This window comes from Leuresthes tenuis, unplaced genomic scaffold, assembly GCF_036924035.1.
Source record: "Leuresthes tenuis unplaced genomic scaffold, fLeuTen1.0.hap1 SCAF_19, whole genome shotgun sequence".
NCBI lineage: Eukaryota > Metazoa > Chordata > Actinopteri > Atheriniformes > Atherinopsidae > Leuresthes > Leuresthes tenuis.
This window is the reverse complement of record NW_027325373.1, coordinates 20,088,436-20,110,438: the sequence shown is the minus strand read 5'-3', so window position 1 is coordinate 20,110,438 and position 22,003 is coordinate 20,088,436. Positions and strand designations below refer to the sequence as shown.

At 39.2% G+C, this 22,003-nt stretch overlaps 2 protein-coding genes across 2 annotated transcripts; both read right to left on the bottom strand.

Annotated features, from left to right (window-relative positions):
• Window positions 1-299: 299 nt before the first annotated feature.
• Window positions 300-8,017, bottom strand: LOC140276923 (probable global transcription activator SNF2L2). Its single transcript, XM_072371781.1, has 7 exons — window positions 7,725-8,017; window positions 7,532-7,572; window positions 5,620-5,849; window positions 3,212-3,317; window positions 1,703-1,804; window positions 1,424-1,568; window positions 300-1,249 (listed from the first exon to the last, which is right to left on the bottom strand). The coding sequence occupies exons 1-7, from the start codon at window positions 7,795-7,797 to the stop codon at window positions 1,116-1,118; spliced, it is 831 nt and encodes a 276-aa protein (XP_072227882.1). The 5' UTR covers window positions 7,798-8,017; the 3' UTR covers window positions 300-1,115.
• A 4,590-nt stretch (window positions 8,018-12,607) lies between these two features.
• On the bottom strand, window positions 12,608-21,693 carry LOC140276751 (KN motif and ankyrin repeat domains 1-like). The gene is made up of 11 exons (XM_072371553.1): window positions 21,657-21,693; window positions 18,317-20,836; window positions 17,855-18,007; window positions 16,636-16,744; window positions 16,387-16,542; window positions 16,221-16,308; window positions 15,500-15,719; window positions 14,068-14,210; window positions 13,463-13,663; window positions 13,101-13,196; window positions 12,608-13,000 (listed from the first exon to the last, which is right to left on the bottom strand). The coding sequence occupies exons 1-11, from the start codon at window positions 21,691-21,693 to the stop codon at window positions 12,938-12,940; spliced, it is 3,786 nt and encodes a 1,261-aa protein (XP_072227654.1). The 3' UTR covers window positions 12,608-12,937.
• Window positions 21,694-22,003: the final 310 nt, after the last annotated feature.

Genomic DNA, 22,003 nt, shown 5'->3' with positions numbered 1-22,003 from the left:
GAATAAAGCAAAGTTGACTGACACATAAATCAAATGTATTATTGCTTGAGTACTCATGACAACACTTGGATCAGTCAGTCATGAAGATTACCAAACAATTCTCTTGCACCACCTATTGGGGAAAAATACAGCTACCATACAGTATCGACCCTTGAAAGGGGAACAATGTAAAAATTTACTGCCTTTACCTGAGTGGACAGTCGTTAACCTTCAAATTCAAACTTTAAACGTAAACAACAAAGGAAAAGACATAAATAAGATAAAATTCATGATCAAACAGCAATAATCACCAACCTGTGGACTTTTAGGTAAAATTTTATTTTGCAAGTGATACATGTTTTGAGGGATTGTCTTAACAACGATGTCTTCCATCCTCCCCAACAACTAGGAGAGTAAATGAAAAGAGTTACTTTTCACACAAACTATACAATATGTGGATATACTGTAGCACAAGAGATATAAATGTTCAACTTGAGTATCCTTGGTATGACCAAAACCTATTCCATCAAGTATCAGAAACAGATGAAATGGAGACTATCAGTACTAGTATTTGTAAAATGCGTCTTACTTCTACTTTTTTTTTTTAAATCAAAGATGCACCATCTTTAAAACCACAAATATGGATTTTAAACAAATGTAGTGTTAATTTTCTCTTCATTTCCTTAAAAAGACTTTTCTGTGCTTCAATTCTGTAGCCCTGAACACAACAACTTTGTCATCAACAGGTGCTCCTCTGAGGGAGCCAGATAAATGACATGCTCCAAGGACATAAGAAGGCATTTCATACAATCAAATATACTCATTAAAAACAGTCAGTGTTTTACATTATATCTGCAGAAGCAATCACAGGGACCAAAGCAGATAAAACATAAATTTTTATTATTGTTAAAGATCAGCTAAATGAAAAGAACAGCACTTTGTGCAGTAATATGTGTTTGAAAGGTGAGTCATTTAAAAGAAAAAGTGCTGTTTGGTGAGTGCTTCTCTTTTTCGAGTGGTCCTTCCACTTCTGTTTTCAAAGACCTTTCTTTTGATAAAAAAAAAAAAAGAAATGTAAAGGGATGTGGCGAAGATTAGACATGAACAAGAATACAAAAAAGGGATGGTCCTTCAGTTCAACCCTCATCTTTTGTGGTATTATCCTCTGGATCCTCATCACTGTCTAAATCACTGTGAAGCCTCTTGGTCATAGTATTTCTGCTTCTCTCCTCCTTAGCCACCTTTTTCATCTGAACAGGTAATGGTTTCACTGGTAACAAAAGGAGTAAACAGGATGAGTCTGCTGCAAAACATTGAAATGTAATTTTCAAGATGGTATCACAAGAACGACCAGAAAACAATCATTTGAAAGATGACTCAGACAAAAGAAAAGCTTGTTTTGATTTCCTTTTTGGTTTCAGTTTTGTAAAACAACAGCTCTCACCTGCTGACGGAACAAATTGGTCTTCAGCTCCACCGCCATTATCGCTGTGACTGGTGCTAACAGTCTCTTTCTGTTCCTCGTCGGTGACAATTCTCTGTCTCGCACTCTCAAAAACAGACTTAATGACGATCGAATCCTCATAGATCTGCAGTGTTCAGCAGACACAAATACACAACAAATAAGTGCATGAGTTTTTCCCGACGTATTTACAACCACAAGATCAGAATGTAGTCTGTGAAAAAGATTTCTGTGGCCTGCAATGGACAGAACTGGTTTTACCTGAGATCCTTCCAGGTTATAAGTCTGGGCATTGTGACACAGGAGGAAAATATCCTTTTCCAAATCCCCAACACTTCTGTACTTGTGATTACGCACACGTTCCTGTGAGGCAGAGGATCACAAAATATAAATAAACTGACCGTAAAATAATTCTACCAGAAAACACAAATGAAAAAAAACAACAACATACATTTCCAAATAAAATTTACATGAAAGGTTTCTGCTCTAAGTACAGTTAGCTTACATAATGTTAAAAACATTGCTTTTTAACAATGAGTTTTTCCTCCTTTGGCAGCAGTAACTACTTCAATATGTAGAAGAATACAGTCATACATGTTTTGTATAGAGACACTGGGAATTTTAATCTATTCCTTAAGCAGAACCTGGTCAAACTCTTTTAGAGATGATGGCAGCAGGAAGACATTCCTTACCTGGTGCTCTAGAACACTTCACAGTCAGGTATTTTTGTCAGCCAATCCAAGTGTTCTACTTCACTGCTGTTATTGGTGTTAGTTTTGAACTACTCAGACCTCTTTGTAAGTTTTTGACACAATTGAGAAACACTTGGTCTTCTGAAATTAATCATTTTTCCTTTTCTGTAGAAGTAAGCATGCGGTGCTGCTACAGGACTAAAACAATTTTATGATATAGCCATCCAAGTCATAGCAAAATATCCCCCATGTTTTGCTGTTGGAGTCAGATAGTCAGGATCTTTGGGTGTCCTACGAATCTGTCTTGAACTAGTGTCGAAGCATGAATGGGGATTTTTCAGGAGAAGAAGTCATTCCTCCACGTGTCCATTGTCAATTTTTTGTGATCTTAGCACCATATTATGCATTTGTTAAAACCCTGATAAAATAAAGGTTTGACAATAGCAGTCCTTTCACGCTATCCAGCTGCCTTGAGCTTTTAACAGATGTTAGATTAGCTCTGCGGGTACTTTAATAGCTGTTGCGATTTCTCAACACAGAAGGTTTTAGTGCTCTGTGGTCTCTTGTTACTGGGTTTCATTTTCTGTCCTTGCCCAGGCTGTTTTTCACCATGACTTCAGGCACTGTTCCTCTCCAAATGTCGAACGGAAGTTTTTGTTACCAAGGGTCCAGCCCTTTGTGCTTTTCCCTCATTGAAAGAATGGTCATATATTTTGCCATATACTGATAGTCTTTTTACCCATCTGATATATAGATGGGTATAAAAAAGGAGGAATCTTTGTTATAACATAAAGTCTGGAAGTCTGCATTGCATATATATAATGTATGTATGATTGGGATTTTTTTGTGTTGATCTATTTTTTCCTTTTTTCTGTCCAACCTCTCTCTATTTTCCCTTTTTTGCCATAACAATTTACCTAATAAGTATCTAAAATAACCTCTCAACTTGTTTGCATACTCGTCACGGACAAACACTTATATTTTATGCATCTTCTGCTGCAGAAATGCTCCTTTATTTGATCTTATCTTAGCAGGCAAGAAAACAATGAGATCTGTGTGTTAGTTCTGTGACACCTACTCTGATCCTTCTGAAGTCCACAGGCTTTCGGATCAGCTCGTAATACTCAGGTACTTCCTTCTTGGAGGGAAGCTGCACAAAGCCTTTGCTGATCTGCCGTCCCAACCTGCAAGCACATTTTTGAAGTTTCACACAATCTCCTTTTATCAAGAAACACTTCAGTGCCAGGATGTGGTTAACATTTATAGGTCATGGTGGTGTTTCAAAATGTCTTTTATGCTGCAGTTATTCCTCGTGTCTGCAGAAAAAAAGACCTGATCTGATTGAATTTTAATTTATCACAAAGGTGCCACAGTTTATTACACCAATTGACCAGATTGATATAAACAGCATCAAATCTTAAAAGGCAGGTTGAGCACTCGGCTGTAGATAATGTCCTCATGCGATAATTCATACAAACTTTCCATCAAACATCATGCATTTGAAAACATTGCCCTTTGTGATAAGTTATAGATTTTGTGGTTACAGTATAATTAATCTTATTGTGATAAATGGCTTATTGGTACATGTGAGAAAGAAAAAATGTCTCTACAAATCATAGATATTTTAGTATGATGAAATTAAAAACATTTTTTTAATTATTATTATTTAATTTGTCACTGAAGTCACATTTGGGGCTTAAAGTGCAGACACTCTGCTTTCATTTGAGAACATTCCCATTCAAACTGGAGAAATTGTTTAGGAAGCACAGACTTTTAATATGTACAACCTTCTTTCTTTAAGAGCTCAAATGTTACTGTACAATTGACTGAAAAGCTGTGTTATGGAGAGTTGCAAATTATTTCTTCATTATTTCATCATTAACTAAGATGGTAAAAGGTCTAGAAATAATAAATTCCAAGTATTACATTTGCATTTTAAGGCTGTGCTCTGAACCAAAGTGCAGTTAAAGGAGCTCTCAGTACAACTGAAACCTGCCATTTCTTAGGCTGCAGAAAAATAACCCATTAGAGGGATAAAAAAAGGACACTCCAGTGAGTTAGGCAACATAAAAAGCCTGGACATGTATAGAAGACAACAAAGGTGGATAATCATGAGATCATTTTCATGTTCTTTGCAACATCAAGCCTGCTGAAGAACACTCTTAAATAGGTCGACAAATTGTTCACCAAGTCTGCCACAAAACGGGGTCTTCAAAGGGTTCACCACGAAAGGGAAGCCATTCACATACTTCATGAATAGAAAGGCTGACTTAGACTTTTCAAAATGACATCTTAAGAAGCCAGAGCAGTTCTGAAACAGCATTTTCTGGTCAGATGAAACTGAGATCAACCTGAACCAGTAACACAGGAGGAAAATGTATGGAAAGGGCTTTAACCAGCCCATGATGCATCATCCTCTGTAAAACACTTGGAGGTAGCAGGGTGGCATGACTTAAAACAACAAAGGCGGTAAGACCAACTTTTTTGTTGGAAAACTTCATTGGTTTAAGGGAAGATAGAAGGAGAAATGCTTAAGAACTTAAGAAAAGGCGACTGCACAGAATGTGAATCCGACCACACTTAAACCAAGCTGTGATGTGGGTTTGAAGCACTGAAACTAAAGCTGTTCAAAAAAACTCATCACTGTGTTACACAGAGACTTCATCATAAATATCATAACAGTATAATAATATATAGAATATTACATTAAAATCAAGGTTGGACATTTTAAAGGGAAATGAAAAGGCACAAAAGTGAAAGATATTTTTGTTACAGGTTGCTCAACAGTTACCCGACTGTCCTCAGATATATCCATAGAAATCAATGTTAGTACAACTACATAAATATAGTTAAGTGTTGCTTTGAGAGTTGCAGCTAAGAGATATTGTGTAACGGAATTATCTCCTTTCTTTCATAAAGGATGATCCAGGGATTCCTGTGCTAAAAAGGAGATGACAAAGGAAGCATTTCCTTTCTTTGGTATTTACAGAATTGGAACAGCTCACACCTTGGCTTCCGGGTCATTTCACTCAGTTAGGAACCCTTTTGAAAGCAAAAAAGAGTTAGTGTCTAGTGTCTCTAGTGTTTATTGATGATGTGATAGGTGACAGAAGCAGCTTGATGAATTTGAAAGCTGCATTTTATCAACTGTAGACAGAGCTAAAGACAATAAGACCCACAAGCGACAACTGAGGACAGTCACAGTTAATGCCTGGCACTGAGTCTCACAGGAGGAGACCCTTCAAAAAATGTGCATTAATAAGAGCCGTAACTGATGTAGCTGTCATTTAGCATGAATGTGAATTCCCTCAAATAAACACTGAGAGTCTGCACTTTAAGCCCATATGGTTTATAAAACCGTAACCTAAATATGCTTAAGTAGACAGCTAAAATAAGAATTTTGTCAGCGTCCAGATATTTCCAGGCTCAGCAGTAGTTTCACTGCACTGTCAAGACATTGAATCACAAGCATTTGACAGCTCTCACCCATCCTTGTAGTTGATGACCATATCCACCAGTGTGTTCAGTGTTCTGGTGAGTTCAGGAGGATTTGGAGGCAGTTTCTCAGCTGGTGGGCGCCCTCGCTTCCTTTTGACCTTTTCGCCAGTTTCTTGGCCCGCTTGCAGCTCTTTCTCACCATGATGATCACCTTTACGCTTCTTCAGACTGATGTCCTCGTCCATGTCCTCCAGGGAGCCGTTCTCTCCTGCTTCAGGCTGCAGTGAGAGGGAGCAATGGGTGGGCAAATTCCAACAAACTCAAACAAACATGGATAGAGTAAGGTGGAGGAAACATTGTGTGATGTGAAAAAAGCAAACATGCAATGTACATTTTGTACACACAAAGCCTGTAATCTTCTTTTTTTAATGTTCATTTTCATGTTTCCTAATTTCTAGGATATGTGAAAACCAAAGTTTATTCTGTAATTAATTCAAGTGCTGCTTTAACTTTTATGTGATAGCTCTTAACCTACTTGACATGATGCATGATGTGTTTTTAAAGACAAAAACCTGAGGCACAGATAACTACAGAATTCAAGTCTAAAAGCCTGAAATCAAAGCATTCAAGCCGAAATCTAATTAGGAGTTCAAGCATGTAAAATCAAAGGGTACGATTATGTATTAAAACGACACAGGATTTAATTTATTCATTACAGTCGCATTTGAATTTATATGGATTGGTGTGACCCAACTGTCTCTGCAAATTTAGGACTATTTTTGTCTGTGGGCTTTCATTTCAGATTATCACTAAGATGATGTTGATCTTTTTCAATGCAAAATGGAAAGTGAATACATTTGAAGAAGTTCAGCTACAGTACACTCTAAATTACAAGAATGCAATAAATAATAATAATTTTTGCTGCTCTGCTTTCTGCTTCATGCACAAAAGGAGACAGAAACATGAAATTAGGCTTGTGATGTTTGACAAGGAGCTATTTTCAGCCATTTCATCGCTCCTTTTCATATATCTGCAGCAACCGCTGTATTTTCCACAAAGGCAATTAGAGGCCAGAAACATGAGTATGCTTGCAGCAAAAGCAGCTCTTGCAGCAGCAGCCCAGCTGGAGAGAAGAGGAAAGAAATTGAGAAGGCATGCAGTCCAATCCAAACAGAATACTGATGCATCTATCACAGAGAATCACGCAGGGCTCACATCATTTTTCAAATCATATTACAGAGCATGCAATTGTGAGAATATAGGCTATTTCTCAGCGACAGAAATGGAATGAAGCTGAAATGCGGAGATGTGATTCTAATCAGAGGAGCAGTGACGTGCAGAATTGTTGCTGAAAAACAATAACAATCCCCCCAAACAATGCGACTAATGGCGAGACAGTAACAACCACAACGCCTGCACGTCCAATCAACAGACATGGCAGAGAACTGAGTTAGAGGAGACAACAACACAGGAGCGGCAACAATAGAAATCCTGCTCATCATCGTTCGGCTCAAATTCAGGCTTTGAAAGCCGCGCTACTTTCTCTCTAAGGGGGTACAATCGTTCCAGCAGAATACTGGAGGGATAGAGGGTAATCCTCAAAGATGCATAAGCCAGCTGAGAGCTGCCTGATTGACTGTGCATGTGTGAGTGGAAGGGTGTCAGTGTGCATGTGATGCTCCATGCGTGTGCTATATCCTAACAAGTCTGCCTCTTCCCTGACTAATCTGGCAAAGATTCCCTCTCATCTGTTACACACCTACACACTCCCTCTCTCCCTGCTCTTACATAGACACACACGCTCTCACACGCGCGCGCACACAGGAATAAACTCAGACGCCCGCTCTCTTTCCCAGGCGCACACACACGTTTTATCCATCTCTTCCTCTCTTCCCATGCGATGTACCCTGGCTGAATCCCGAGCCTGAGTAGAAAGAAGGACATGGAGGAGGATATTTACCTGGCTGCAGTCTGCAGGCTCGCTATCAGGATCGGCTGCAGCTGTGGGGGAGAGAATTAGCAAACCAGCATAGCGGCGTGCTGCTAGTCTCTTCATCAGCTGATCACTCAGAAGCAGAGCCCAGAAGGGGGGAGAAAAGCGCTATGTTTTCATATACAAATCAATGGGCTGGGGGAAAATACAAATGCCATACCCATGTCCTGTCTGCCGCTCTCCGAAGTCTTTTTCCTGACTCTGGAAGGCCCCGAGCTTGTCTCCCTCTGCATGTTTATAATATCGATTGTTGCCAGACGTTTTTTCTCTCTTCCTACCCCGCTGTTAAAGTTATCGGGTCCATTTTCACTTCTTTAAATTTTGCAGCGCATTTTAACGGAGACGTGTCATTCTTGTATCCGCTGCTGCAGAGGTGTTAGAAGTGCACCTCAGCAGAAACACGGACAATCACGGCTCACAGAAGGAGCCCGTTTGAATGTGAAGCCTTGGAACCCAAGCAATTAATACTTAAATAGTGACTCAGAATAGTGAACTCTCTGCCAAAACAGCAAGACAAAAAAAAAGAAAAAGAAAAAAGAAAATCTGCAACACTGCTCTGCTCAGCTGAAACAATGGCAGGAAAACAGGGGACTTTTCCAGTTTGGGCAGATATTCAAGCACATCTGGTTTCTGTGAGTCAATTAGTTTTCTTTTTCAAAATGTCGCTGGAAAACAACACATGTTGAAGCTCATACCGCGAGAAGGCACGAACAAGAAGATAAGAAAAAGTTTCTGTTCACCATATAGGGCGAAACTCATATTGACAGAGCTTCATCTCGGTGTAATGAAGAAACTTGGCAACAACAGGACCTGAGCTCCTGCAAATGGAATTCAATGGAAGCAAAGAAAATCATGAATCACGAGTTAAACAGGCAATCCATTGCACGACTTCCACAGCTGAGTCAGTACTTTAGCTGAACGAGGCCATTTATCATGCTATAGACTAAAGAAGAATATAATCTAAAACTATTGGAGCAGTGGCTTCTGCAATGTCATCTTTTAAAAATATAAATCTACACTATTTCTGATCTTTACACTTGTGCGGTTAAAAGTCTCTTATGGCCCTTGGAATCTAGCTTTAACACATTTCTCTTTAACTGGGGAAACACATCTCGATATAGGAAGCAATGGGATTCCCTGCTTACACACAATATAGTGTACACATGGTAGAAGGTTTCTGTGAAGAGTTAGTTTGATTACAATATGAAAAACTACTTCAAATATCAAGATTCTGTGACACTGTAGACAATTATCTCAATATATAGCCATTAAAAAATTTGCATAGCCATTCTATTTTGTACTGACTGTCATTCATTGTTGACAGCCTAACTTAACCATAACTATTACCAGTTCATGCCTAGCTCTAAAATGAACTTAAACTCACCTCATTCCTAATTAAAACAACATTAGTGATGATCGGCTTCTTAATTATTAGATTTTGGTTCCAATGGAGACTTCTGATCCTGAAAAGAATCAGTATTTTTACTAAAAATGGATAAGATCCATATCATCACACTCCTTTGCTCCACAGTTTTTGTGATGATCCAACAGTGATTCAAAGCATTTTGTTATCTCTAACCACAGTCAAACCAGTTACTACTAAATACCCAACATTAAGTGTTCAACCAAATTTTATAGCTCAATCTGCCATCGAAAGATGTGGGATCCAACTTATTGGCCCCAACAAAGTTCTAAGGCACCACGTATATACTACACTCCAGCTTTCAGGCCCACACAAGCAATAAAAAAAGAACACATACAGGACCCTGCAATCCCAAACTAAGCTTCCTCAGACTCTGGCATTCAATCAACAGCAACCTGCAGACAGAGAAAATGAGCCAATCACAACTTAAAACCTGCCATCATAACTTACACCTCCAATAACAGATTTTAGGATAGTGATAAAACACAACACTGATATGTTATCAGTTTCAAGATGATGTGGTGGTAGAAATGATGGAACACAATGTGTGATGAGAAGTGAAGCTGGTTGTTTCATAAATGAATAACTTGTCAAAGCAGGATTATTGATCTTTTTCTGGTCACTGAGGGCAGCAGGGCAAGCTATATCTACATTACCACCCTATAAGTTGATTTTACAGTGAATGTGTGAACAAACACTGGCCTATTTTCACTTAGCAGAGAGAAAAATTAGCATACATTTCTGGCCACAGGGTTGATTAAAATCCAAATTCACTCTTACTTCATTGTTCTTTTTGGTCCATACCAAACATGATGCAATGTATCTCACATGTTCCACTATATTTATCTGCTCATCTGGTGCTGGGCAGGTAGCCTACAAATTTGCCTGCAGGTACCAAAAACAACTCTATGAGAGCAGACTCAACCGCATAACATCGTGAGTCACAAACCAAACCAATTAAGATTAGATTTATTGTCATGCATACACATGAAATGTGTCCTCTGCTTTTAACCCATCCAGGTTGGCACCTGTTGACACACACATGCACATGCACAGGGTCACACACTCACAGAGACAGATGCCATACCCTGGAGCCCCCGCTCCACTGTACAGCGCCCGGAGCATGGGGGTACAGTGTCTTGCTCAAGGGCACCTCAGCTGTGACTGCTGTGAACTGCCACCCCTCCAGCTGTCAGTTCACCAATATTTTGAGTGGTGAGAGTGGGAATCAAACTGCCAACCTTCAGGTTATTGACCCACACTCACCACTGAGCCATGGACGCCCGTGACAAATAGCAACCAGCAACATGTTGGTGACAATGAGACCTTATGAAGCTATACATATGTGTGTAAAAAAAAAAAAAAGGTTGTAATGGCACATGCTACCAACTTTATTCTGAATTCACTTTAAGGCCAAGTCAAAGTTTACACTGGCAACCATTTGCCACACTAAATTGGAATGTCTTCTCAAGTTATATTAAGTGCTGATTTTGATTTTTTTTTTTAAATCCAGCAAAGCAAGATACTAACATTTAATCAAGTTTATTGCTGGGTTGTAATATACTGAACTGTCTGTCATAGCCGTTTACTTTCGGTCTATCATGTGTCATGTCCCTAGTTATTACTAGACCATTGTGTTTTTCTACCATCTAACATCTGTTTTAAATAGGCTACAGGTAGCACTTTTACAGTAAATAGAAGCTCATATTATGAACCACGAACAATAGAAAACTGCAGGAACACAAACACGGGGTGCATTGCTTGCAGGCCTGAAATCTGAATTTGGGTTAATCATAAGCCACTAGATGTCAAGAACATGAAACATCATGCACAGTACAAAGATGAAGTGCACATGCTGAAGCACAACTATTTATAGATGGCATGTCTGGGCTGAGCGTAACAAAGGGGATTCATTTGCATAATTTCCATGAAATTATTAATGCTCTTTTTATTTACATTCCAGCCATGTTTATTATTCATTAAAATAAAGCTTATAGCTGCTTTTGCTCCAATCAGGAGTAAACTGTTGATGGGCTGACCAGAGTGAAAAAGAGATATCATTTCAGAATCATGTTCTCAAGACCCACTTGCTCAAAATTACTGTTGCCACGGCAACAGAAATTTTAATGGTGGACCTTGTATATCACTGTATTTTATTGCTGTGGCTGGGAAATGACTCAGAGCACTCTCCGTAACAGACGCACCAGTTCTCAGGGATGGGAAAGACTGACAGGCTCAGGGAGGGAGTGTAGCAGTTAGCCATAGTGTGGGGTAACGACATGATTTTATATTCTGGCTTTTCACAGTCATTTCCTTGGAATTACACCCAAAAACCACCTTTAAAAACAAGAAGACAGAAAAACAACTTTCTGTTCATGCAGTTCACTCACGTTATCAATGCCAATTTCACACTGTGAAATTAAACAACATCATATTGTGATTCGATGTTATTTAAAGCTAATCATAAGTTTTCACAACTGTCTTCTTGTGTGTGCAGGATTCAATATCACCCCACAAACACTCTTTTCCCTTTGCTGAAGCTCACATGGAGGATTCATCATAACAGTCAGAAGTGTCGGGGCACAGGTTATTCAGAATATCTGATAAATGATGTATGACTCACTGAAATCTAAAATTCAGTTTTAACCTGCACCAGTGCAAACAGGTACGGTGCAGTGAAGACTTTGATCAGTTATCCAAGCAGGGATTTGCAGCGTCAGATCACAAAGCCAGGGAATAAACCAATCATTCACAGCTGTCCTGTCTTAGAAGAAAAGCAGAAAGGTAACTAAAGTTAGGATTAAAAGAACATGGGTGTTTGCTTGATGGATGGAATAATTGGGTGTTGATGGCCCACTAAAAATGGTTTAGCTACTTTCCAAAACAAAGTACAGGAAAGTTACTTAGGTGAAAGAAAATTCAAGAAACATACTGAACAAATTGAGCCTAGTTAAATGTAGTATAGAGTAAAATATTTATAATATAGTATAATATGATTGCAACATATATATTTACATACATCAATACATACATACAAACATGTAAATACCATTCCTCAGTGACTTTGTGCCTGAAGCAGAATCAGTATAGAAACAAGACAGAACAAAATAACATATATTTCTTAAAAGTTTAATCAAAGTCTATTCATGATTTTATGATACAGTAAATGTGTGACACATAAAATCGTGTATTAAATGAAAAGGTATATTTAACAATCCATGTTGCTCTATTTGTATGTTTCACCAACAGATGAGAACCAAGAGCACAATAAACTGACAGAAAACTCAGCAGCGAAGCAGAAAACAGTAACTTTGCTTTTTAAATTGTTGTGTTTTCTGTTTACTGGAAAGTTGTGGTTTTGGAATCTTTTTGTGTTTTCTTTTTGTTTTCATGGTTGTACTTCAGGGCCACTACAATTTATTAATCTAGATTTGTGTAATTGCATGCAGCTGTAGTCTGAACAGACTAAATGAAACCTGTTTCCAGCTTATCATGCATCATGATTTTTTTTTCAAAAAGTACAGAGCTAAAGCTTCAACTTATAAATACAAATAAATGTTTTAAATACATTACTATTAAAAGAAGGATAAACAAACTTTTAAAACCAAGTTTTACCAACTTCTGGTTTTCAGAATGAAAGAGAAAAGGATTTAAATAAATCAATGACATAAATATGTAATGTAACATGATAGATTATCTAACATCCATTCTGATTATAGAATTGTCGTCTACACTTGTTATGCACATATAATCCTGTGTACAGTATAATACGTACTATGGCATGACTGAAAAATATTACACCGGTATGCATACAAATGGAGAAAAAGCAGCATTCTGTCAACTTATACATTATAAGTGTTAAAGAATTAGGTTGACTGACTTATTCAGTTATTGATACTGAATCACCTCATAAGATCATGAAGCATTCATTTATGCTCGAGAACAACTTCTTATTCAAAGATATTTCTTCCTCCTGGCGAAGAGAGAAACCTGCCACTGTGTCGAGCAACTACCTGTCAGGATATATAATCACAAAATAATGTTAGAAACAAAAAAAAAAAAAAATATATATATAGTCAGTGAGTGTTAGTGGGAACAGGTTGAGTCACTTACCCCTGTCTGTCTGGAGAAGTTGGCATGAGCATAAAGGAGCACTGCAATGTCATTATGTCCTGCTTCTAAGGCAATAGACAGGGCTGTGCTGTCATCCTGTTTACACACAAAATAATTGCCATCGGAATGCTTTTAATTGTCACAGAAGAAACAAACAAAGAAAAAAACATTCTGAATTCAATCAATTATATGTAACATCAACATCTGTTTCCCTGACACATTTAATGGAAACCTTCCCTCTCTGTTTTTTTTAATGCAAGGTGTAATACAAAGTTAGAAGCCGCGACTTGTCAGCATGAAGCCACCGTGTTCTCAGAGCTGGTGGGCGACGCTTCACAGACAGGAAGAAATGACTCACATACACTGTCAGTCAGGGTGGCATCACACTCTGGCTGTGCCAACAGCAGTTTAACAATGTCAGTGTGGCCATGTTCGCTCGCACACATCAGCGCCGTGGAGCCCTCATCATCCTGGATATTGACTTCTGCCCCCTTGGCCAGGAGAGCCTGCACCATGTCCATCCTGCCGTGGCTTACAGCGAGCATCAGAGCAGTCTGTCCAGCCTAGATAGCAGAAGGCAGGGGGCAAACATATCTCAATCTTATCAAGTACAAAGACATATTTATGTCTGGTTTGTGGACTGAAAAGATCACTCTTTCCCCATTTGCTATCCATTGAAGCCTTCAAAACCAACTGTCTGAAGTAATAATGTTCTTATTACTTCCGAACATCAAGTAGTTACTATAAAAAGTCTAAAATCTAAAGTTTTATTGTTTAAATGTATGCCTTCTCATACTTTTTAAGGTCTCCACAGGTATTTATTATTTGAAGTATTGCAACCAGAATGATAGGAATAGGCATATGTATTTGTGGTATTACATGACAATCTAAAATAAAGTTACCAGTAAATTTACACAGAATTCTGAGAAGTATAACCTGCCAGATTGATGGAAGCTGATGGACTGACCTGGCTAGCTTTGGCATTAACATCTCCTTTTGCAAAGAGCCGCTCCACAACTTTCATGTCCTCTGGCTTTTCCACAGCTGAAAGCGCCGCAAGCATTATGGGTGTGTAACCTGCCATGTTCTGCTGATTCACGTTACACACCTCTGCAGTGATGGTTGTACACAGGTGAAAAACAGAGTGGAAAGAGGAATATGAACACTGTCTGACTATTATGACTGTAGCAAGTTCAAAAATGTTTTCAAATGAACCTGCCAAATAACACCCATTTGAACAGGTGAGGATTGAGAGAAAAATATGCCAGCACTCACAAAAGCCATGCTGTTGTTGCACAGTTCCAATGACACAAACATATTTCAGACTCTCTCAAAGGGGTACTCAATTATCCGGCTTCACTGCTGCTGTGGGATAAAAAAAGCTCTGCAAAGATTTCCTTTGAGAGTGCTAAACTCACAATTCATCAAACTATCCTGACACAAAGGGTCCATTTTCCTTTTTCTAATTCATTTCATACAAGTTTGGACATAGCTTGTATTTTCAGGGGCAGTTGATATATCACCACTATTCATTTTAAGCAACATCATACAAAGCTTGTATTTGTATTTACATTTTTTTTTTACACTAAAGATCTATTTTCTTTTTCAAGTTTTTTGATGAATAAATATATTTATACTCAACCTTTCCTTGGCTCAGCCAGTATTTGGTCCACCCTTTTTTTAAAGCTGTGGCAGATTTTGTTTACAATACTGTAAGAAGCAGCATGTATTTCATTCAGACTGATGTTTCTTTTTTTGAGAAACATGGTTCTGAATTACATTTCTGATCTTCTGATCCTTTATTCAAATCCATTTGTATCTGGACAGAAGACTGGAACAGACCATTATGATATCAAAGGGGATAGCTCATGTACATTTCCTTTTCCATTTTAAGTCAGTCTATAACATTAACGGGCAATACAGTGTATTAACAACTACTTTATCCAGCTAGTGGTCAAGCATGCACTACTGTAGTGTTGTGGAATGCCATCATCAAGACTTTAGAATTTTCTATTATTTTGTATTGTCCTATATGAAACACAGAGAAGTGAAACTCACTCAATGTCATTATTCTTGTCCTCTAGTGGCCACTGGAAAGCATATAAGTGTGCACAAACTCACTTAATAACAGTATTCAGTGGCTAACTATGGCACTGTGTCTCTGTCCATAATTCAACTGTTCCAAGAACTTGATTGAAAAGCAAAACTGCTGCACTATTTCTGGACCTTCAGAATGTTAGCAGACACTAATTAGCATAATAAGGCTGTAATCTTTGTTTCATGCTAGACTGCAAGTGAAAATTGCAAGGAAACGCATATTTTGAACGTAGGGACAATCAAAAGAAAAAAAAAGACTGAATACACAATGACCCGTGCCTGCTCTTTGAGTGTCAATGTACCTGCATCAAGCAATTTTTTGACGATGCCAAAGTTGGAGTGAGAAACACTGTAGTGTAGTGCTGTGTTTCCATTGCCATCAGCCATATTGGCTATGTGTTGCAACACTGAGGGTGAAATGATCCGAAACGTAGATAAGTAGTCCTCTACTATGTCAGCAGCTGCTGACTTGTGGCTGGAGACGGAAAACCACTCTTGTTGGAGTGTTTGCAGACAGTCCTGCTGCAAGGGGCACAGAACACACAAGTTTGCAAACTGTCAGAATTTCTTGTGTCGAGCATTTCGGACTTTGAATAGAATAGGAAAGGCTTGTCATGAGAACCCAGACAAACAACACAATAAAGACAGAAACTGCAGTAAAAAGTAACACCATAAAAGATGAGGAATTTGTTGTTATTTTAAAAACAAAAAAGCACTAAACAGTTTTGTCGGTCAAGTTTCACAATGAAAATCTGTCTTGAAATCCTTTTCTTCCTTCTCTTTATAAATGTCAGTTATTGGTATGTATTAACCAAATTATTTGAAAGAGAAGTGTCTCTCTCACTAAGACAAGCCAATAAGAAGAGTCATTGTTGATATGTTTCACAAAAATGCTGTGGCTGGATATTATTCCATCTACAAATTCCTGCAGTTTTTGTTTTCAGTCTTACACATAAGCTTAGGTTTGTGTACATATCAATCAATCTTTAATAGTCCTCCCATTGAAAATAGTGAAAACCATACCAATTCTCTGCTGGACAGATTTGCATCATCACACAGGTGCAGCTTAAGGGCTTGACAAGCAGAAAGCATCCTTTCATTTAGCTTAGACCTGAAAGAAAAAAGTTCAGACTTGAGCGACTTGAGGAAACTTGTTTTGCCTTTAAAAGCGCATGGGCTTCGACTTCACCTCTGTTGCCAATATGATTTTGCAGTTCCTATTGATCCCTTGTAGGAGCCATCTTTTCCTTTTCTTGCTTGGATTCCATCTTGAGAAAAATCCATAAATGTTTCATTTCCTGTTCTTTGTGCTTCCTCATGCTTGTAAACTGGCATAGGGTCCAAACTAAGGAAAAAAACACAACATCTCAATACAGTGAATATCAATTGATCTGTCACATCTAAGAGTCCAACTGTAAAGCATTAGATAGATACCTACCCTGCAGTCACCCTCATAAACTTCATGCTTTTCCTGTTGCTACTACAGCACTGGTCCCCACTCTGTTTCTTCATCACTGACCGCGATTTACAGGCATTAGTTGACCTGTCTAGAAATAATAATACAGCATTTGCCTCTCAGACCTTGTCCACAGGAACACAGGGATTTTTGAAAATGACGCTTTTCCTATGTGTTTTGGACAAATAACTACACACAAACACAGTTTTGGAAACTGAAAACAAATCTTTCGAAAACCATAACCCAGTGTTCAACCATGTCAACGTCAGCGGTTTAGAATGAGATCTGATCAGACTTCTGGTTGGTGGGACAACTTTGAAAATGATGTGGTTCTTGCAGCAGAATGGCCAGAGAATTTTCTCTGATGCCTTTGAGTTAGCTGCTTTACATTAACATTAAGAGGGAGTCAAATGTAATGAGATCAGCTGTTGGTAGTGTTGTCACAAAACTGCACAATGTATCATCAAGCAGGCGGGTTAGATCCCAAAAGACAGTAAACCTTTGTAAAATAGGCATGTATCTACCCTCTTTATTCTATGCATATACAGTTAATTGGTACTGTGGAACTTGTGTTGAACAGAGATTTTATGTAAACTGTTTTGTGTAGCTGGATATTTCTTCAAAAAAAGTGAAAAATACCCGAGTATGTGTGGACTAGGTTTGAATCTCAACATGTCTCATATAATAATTTAACATTTTGTCATCTAAACACAGTGAATCAAATATAACACAAGTAACATAATACTTACAAACCAACTAGGTCTATCTGGGCAGGGCATGAGGATACAATATGAAGCTTTACATTCCTACAATTCTGAGAGGCCCATTTGAAATAAGAAAAAAAAACATTCTCAGACACCAGTTCCTCCTACAAAACCATTCAAGTTTAGACCCTCAACCACAAACTGCTATGTGGAACAAGATGACTTCCAAAACCAGATATATTGTATTCCACAGAAAGAAAACTTGCCAAACCAAAGGCAGTTATTTCCTCTGAACTTAGTACAAATTTAAACTGGGCAGCAGGAGTGGTTTCAAAGTATATTTTGAAACACATTTTGACCTGAAAAATATCTAAATGAGACCACTTTTGCATAAACGGTATTCTACCTACTGTATGTTCAATGAGTTTGTAGAGAAGATCTACTTGGGTCAAGACTGTTTGGGATAATAACACTTAAACACAGACTAGGATGCTTACCTTGCATAGCTGAGGACGTCTGCTGTTCTAACATTTTAATCATTCTTTTCACCTCTGAGTCATTACCACCCTGTTGGCAGATTCCTGTATTTGCTTTGCCACTCTTACATGAGTCAACTGAAGTTTGAGAAAGGGGTTTCAAGTCTGTGTTTGCTGCAGGAAAATAAGAAGATGGTTTTTGAATAATAACAAACTTATATGGCTGATATACAGAACAATGTATGCAACACATAAATCAGCACATTTAAGACTGCATGTGGAGTTCCTGACCACTAGTGACACTGTGGCACTTTTATTAGTCGATTTGTTTGAAAATTGTTAAGTTGTGTGATACACAACCTAATGTCTGGTGGTGATAATGTTCTAGGAAATGTGGAGTTGTAGCAAAGACAAGAAAAAAGACCAATCAGTATTTACTTGGATAAAAAAAAATACTTAATCTTCATAAGTCTCTAGTGTTACCTGTTGGTTGAGAGGTAAGCTGATGCAGATCTGTCCCCCCTTCTGCCACAGCTTTGTTACTGCAGAACAGCTTGGAGCTGTTGTGATGGTCGGTGTGGTCTCCTGTGAGCAAGTCCCCATGCTCCCTCAAGATCATGTGCATCTTCTCTATGTAATGGTTCAGTTCATGGCCCCACTCAAACTGTGTAGGCTGTATGAATTTCTGTTGAGGTGTACTGCATGAAACAGAAAAATCCCTTATCCTCCCCTCACCTACTCCGATACTCCTTGTCCTGATGGGATCAGGAAGATGTGACGGTCCAGAGGCCATATTTCGAGTTTTCAGTCCGACCAGGAAGTTTTCATAAATGTTAGTGAACCCAACACCAGAGTCTCGAGTTGTCTTGATCACCTTCTCTGGTGTTTGTTTTGAAATACTTTCAGTGAGATTTGCAGTATCCACACCAACTGTACGGGTTTCTGTGGTGCATGTGATGTCTCTGACCCTGCTGCCCACAGATACTGTCCGAGTGAAAGTGTGAGTGGTGTTGGTGTGCTTGTCTTGGGTACTGACGAGGGTATTTGTACTGGAGTCACTGCTGAAGGCTCGTCTGGTGTTGGTAAAGCGAGACACTGAACTGGATACAGTGTTGGTACGCTGTGAAGCTGTTTGTGGTGATGCCATGATTCCCAGATCAACGCCTCTGACTGGATCAGTGGTCACACCTTGAGAAACCATTTTGTTTGCCTCACAAATAGAGACATTGGACTCTCCATAAGCCACTGACTGACAATTGATATTTTCTTTCTTGGACGCCAGGTTCTCCACTGGTATCTCCGTGTTGCTTTCTGCGTCACATAACTTGATCTCTGTTCCAACTCCTCGTGTGCTTGTGAATACCTGAATCCCAACGGCCTTTTCTGTGGTCTCCACTCGCTCCCTGACCTCCCAGTGGCTCATAGGAACATCTGGTCCTGTGCAGATGTTCCTTAGCTTAGGCTCACAAGATACACCCACTGTTTTAACCTCTGTTGACTCTCCCGTGCTGGCATCTCGAAGCTCTGTGTAATTACCAACTCCCTGGCTTTTGGTGGAAGGTTTTGTCTCCGTACCCACACTCACAGTGGATGGACAAGCAAGACAAGCCTTATCAACTCTGTTCCTGGCTCCTGCAGCCTGAAGCTCCAGTTTAAGACGGGTCAATTCGGTCTGAAGAGCTGATTCTTTTAACTCAGTTTCTAACTGGCAAATCCTCTCTTTCAAGGCACTATTAAATAGTTGCTGGGCAACAAGCTCTGCCTCCTGTTCCGTGTAAATACCAAGAGTAATTTCAGACACTTCAGTTGCAATGGAGCGTGTTTCTACCTGATCAGTGTACACATACTTGTTTTCTCTTGAGGGTTTAGACAAGGTCATATCCACATCTATATCAGTTCCAACTGCAACTGACTTAACAGCCTTGTTTTGTAAGGGGCAATGATCCTTTCCATGTCGTGTTTGCAAATTTCCACTTTTGATGGCTCTTTCCAGTGTCTGCATCTCTTCGGTCAGTTGCCTGAACTCCCTGAAGTTGGTGCAATCCCTTTTATCCGGACTTTCAAGATCTGCCTCTGTATTCACCTTATCTTCACTGTCAAAACCTTCTGTGTCATGGGATTTTTTCCAGATCACATCTTTTATACCCACTCTATCACTCTGGTTCTTAAACTGAGACACCAGCTGCCTCTTTTCCTCCTGGAGGACTGAGATTTTTACCTGGAGGATAGGGATGATTTTCACCTGCTCCTCCAGCTCCTTCAGTTTTTGCAGAGCAACCACCATCTGGTCACGGACATGCTGCAGGTGTATGGGCCCAAGACTTGTTACTGGAGTAGTTCTACCAGAGCTCTGTGGGCTCAGCTTCAGGCTCCCCGTGCTGCCCCTACTCCCCAAGGATGCACCAAGGCAGACATTCATATCAGCGGAAGGCTTGTTCCCGTTGTTGTTCTGATTATATGCACCCAGGCCAGTGAAGGGTGAGAATGATCCAGGGGAACTTACACCTCCGAAGCTGGCTAGTCGCCGACGGGGTAAGGGCAGAGGGGGTGACTGGCTCATGAAATCCTGACTGGAATGCTTTTGGGTTTCCCTAATGGTCTGTTCTTTCGCAGGGCTTTGTCTTTGTGATGCTAGACATCTTGCAGCTGGTTGAGGCTTTGACTCACAAAGTACTGGAGAGGTGACTGGACCCTCACTCTTGGAAGGTTTGTTATCCAACAAGGAACCATGAGGTGGTGGAAGAGGAGGTCTACCTTTTGCTGCAGAGGACATGCCCAACAGTCTTGTGTCATCACAGCCAGACGATGATAAGGACTCAGCAGAATTCCACTGGCCAGATGAAATGCCACCCCTTGTTTTTTCCACATCATTGAGAGCCACTCTGGGCCTCCTCTTAAGGCTCAGTCGCTTAATGGTGGTGCTGTTTTGGAAACTGTCCAGATCCAACTGATAACTGCAATCAACTGTCGGGTAGTAAGGGCTACACTCTTCAGTGCTTTTACCTGTTGGATGGATAGTGCATAAATACTTGCATAAATACAGGAGTAAAAATAAAAAGAGACAATTGTGTAGATATTGTCAGTTTTAAATGTAAAATTAACTATAAAACTGTGCATAAGACATTTCTAAACATATAAATATTGGAACTATAAAATAATTCTAAACTCTTCATTGCAAAAATATCATCAAAAACAGATTGTGGTGCACAGAATCTCTAAGGCTTTACACTCCTTTTTGTTAATATCTACATTTTTACCTAATTTTTCAATCCTTACCTCAGCATGATTTGTTCCTCAGTGAGCATGTCTATTCGAGTCCTTCACCTCAAAGTTTTTGACTATAATCCCCATAAGACTGTCCCATCAGAGGAGGAGGGACAGAGGAGGTATTTCCACTTGCATAGACACTGTTTTCAACAGTCACTTCTCTCTAAATCGTATGTCTCTCGACATAGCCTGAACCCACTCTATAATTACCCTGCAACTCTCCCTCTAAATGCCTGACCATTCTCTTGGCAAGTTTTTTTTCTTTACCACAGACATTCTCCAAGCATTTTAGCTGGTGAGTAAACAAAAAAGCTAAGCTTGAAGCAGTGCAATGCAACTCCTCATACCTGTATTTAAATGTAAAATGCTGAATACGTATGTCTAATGGAGGGCGTCCCCTCTTTGCAAGCTTAGATTCAAATTCCATTGTGTAAACTCTTTTAACAAAGAAACTTGATACATTTTCTACATTAAATGCGGAGACGTATATTAATCACAGATATATCATTACAAACTGTAATATCTAGATTATTGACATATTATCAGTAACAGTTACCTGACACATTTCTCAGGACGTAACTGCCTTGAGCCATGAATATATTTCAGAAAAGCATCGAGAATGGAGGAGTCCCTTTAGATCCAGGCCAAACTCTGAAGAAGTCTGTAGATAAAAGAAAAACATGATAAATTAATTTGGCTTCAAATCTCTATTATGAGCCTTTCCATTCAGGGTTTTGCTGCTCCCCTCTAATAATTCCCTTTTCTCTCCCAGCTCAGGTTGGGCAGTCACTCAGAACTAACCTTACAATGCTTGCATAAAGGAAATGCAATACCTGCCCATGCCACATTATAGTTAATTCTGCAAAACTGCAGAAAGGAGAGGCTAAGCCTCAATGCACAGCT